Raw genomic sequence first — 2,105 nt, forward strand, 5'->3', positions numbered from 1 at the left:
CCCTCCCCATCCTCTCCTTCCCCCTCCTCTCTCTCTCCCATCCTCTCTCTCCCCCATCCTCTCCTTCCCCATCCTCTCTTCCCCCCTCCTCTCCCTCCCCCTCCTCTTCGTACTTCTCTTTCTCTCTCAATAACGTTATACTTGTGATAGAAATCGTCATTCACATTATCATTACACAATCGGTTCAAGGCAAAAGAAAATTTGTCTACTCTTCATTCAAAATAGTTTTCCAACGTTTGGCTAAAATGTTCCTTTTTCTTCTGGTACTACTGAAATAGAAGCAACAAAAATGTAGTTTCTTAGGAGACTCTTGGGAATATCATGAAAGTGACAGAAATCAAATTAGGCAGTGCTTGATGAAGCCCACGTGGGACGCTCACTGTTAAAAACAATAAGGAAACGACAAAGGCAGTTTTGGGACACCTGAATAGACATGGAGGTCTTGAACCTCTAGCTCTCATTGACAAAATTGACGGCAAACGAGGCAGGAGTAGGCCCAGAACAACATACTTAAGGAACCTAAACAAATGGGTAACGGGGAAAGATCAGGGAAACGTAGCTTTTTTAACAGCATACGAACAAACTTCGTTTCTATGCTTCTGTTTTGAGAGGTATCTCTTTTAAAAAAATATATCTTTCGGTCTTTTATTCACTTGTGAATTTATTATTCTGCATGAACCAATTTTAAAAAATAAAAAACCTCTACTTTGGAAAATGGGTATCACGACCCCCCCCCTCCCCCCCCCCAATTTAAAAAGATTTTTTTTTAAAATCAACACAAAACCAAAGTACGGTCACAGAAACAGAATATGACTAGCTGGGCCCCCTTTCGATGAAAGGAATGATCGGTGCTTTAATATCAACTAAAAGTCATTGGCCTACTATATTTACACTCTACTGGAAAGGGACAATAAATCTTGAGAGATGCAAAAAATTAGGTCTAGATCTATACTCTCAAAACAAAATGCGCCTCGCGAAATATCACTTCCGGATTTTCTAAAATTATAGAGACAGAAGCGTCGGCCTACAAAAGCGATCGGCGAAATAAAGAAATTTAGCTTTTTGCAGCAAAACTGTCTGAAAACTGAAAAAACGAAGAGTGCCATGATCTGGGGAATATTTTAAAGAATATTTTGGCGAAAACCGCATGTCGATCGATGCAGCCATTAAAAAGCCTTTTGAATAGCAAAACTCGGCCACCACAAATAGATGATAGAAACAGAAGCCTCCCCACTTTCCCCTCAATAAAACTTAGTTTCGGAAAAACAGAACACGTAAGGACTTCCCCAGAAACAAAGCTGATGAAGGTTACAACAGTCGTTTATGTTTTTTGATTTTTTAAATAATTACGAGACAAACTTCTTATATACTTTCTTAACAAATGTATCTCTGTATTTTTTTTCAGAATTCCTGTTCAAGCGTTGGGTCATATACGGCGTAAAGATGATGTCTTTCACCATTGTTTTCTTGTTCGAATAAAATGTTTACACAAATCTATACAAGAAACTTGACTGTTGTGTGCATTGCTTGTTCATTCTTCGTCTTTTTCTCTTATCAACTCTTTGGGGACGTACCGACATATATTTCCCATCAGCAGCAGACCAAAGTCACTGCTGCGAGATATTGGGAACCCCCTTACACAGACCAGAATCCGGAAAGATAATACCTCATAGAGTATATGTCATGTTGTTCACTGGCTGGCTTTTTAAAGTTTCAGACAAAGAAAACAGAACTGAAAAATCTGTATGAACAAAAAAGTTTTGTCTCAAAACAGCAAGTCTTCACAAACAATGCCAAATGATCAGAATGTGCGTCTTCAATGAGTTAATTAGTGTGCTCATGTCTGTAATAATATAAAGTTGTTGTTTTTGTAACTGGCTCATGCATACGTACATGAATTAATGCAGGCATCAATTATACTCACTAATGAAAAAGTATTATACAAAAACAAAAAGACTCGCTTACATGTGTATACACGTACACTTACGGGCCCAGTGAGAGAGACAGAGACAGAGAGAGAGAGAGGGAGACAGAGAGAGAGAGAGAGAGAGAGAGAGAGAGAGAGAGAGAGAAAGAGAAGAAAGAGAGAGAGAAAGAGAGAGAGA

The 2,105-nt window shown here is 38.8% G+C and overlaps 1 protein-coding gene across 1 annotated transcript in view; it reads left to right on the forward strand.

The window, feature by feature from the left end:
* Positions 1 to 1,506, forward strand: part of LOC101853511 (neuropeptide-like protein 28) — a 3,655-nt gene extending 2,149 nt beyond the window's left edge. The window contains exon 3 of the mRNA XM_005111753.3: positions 1,406 to 1,506. Coding sequence (XP_005111810.2) covers positions 1,406 to 1,407 — 2 coding nt within the window. The 3' untranslated portion in view covers positions 1,408 to 1,506. The remainder of the gene's footprint in view (positions 1 to 1,405) is intronic.
* Positions 1,507 to 2,105: the final 599 nt, after the last annotated feature.

Source organism: Aplysia californica, unplaced genomic scaffold (assembly GCF_000002075.1).
Source record: "Aplysia californica isolate F4 #8 unplaced genomic scaffold, AplCal3.0 scaffold01114, whole genome shotgun sequence".
Classification (NCBI taxonomy): domain Eukaryota; kingdom Metazoa; phylum Mollusca; class Gastropoda; order Aplysiida; family Aplysiidae; genus Aplysia; species Aplysia californica.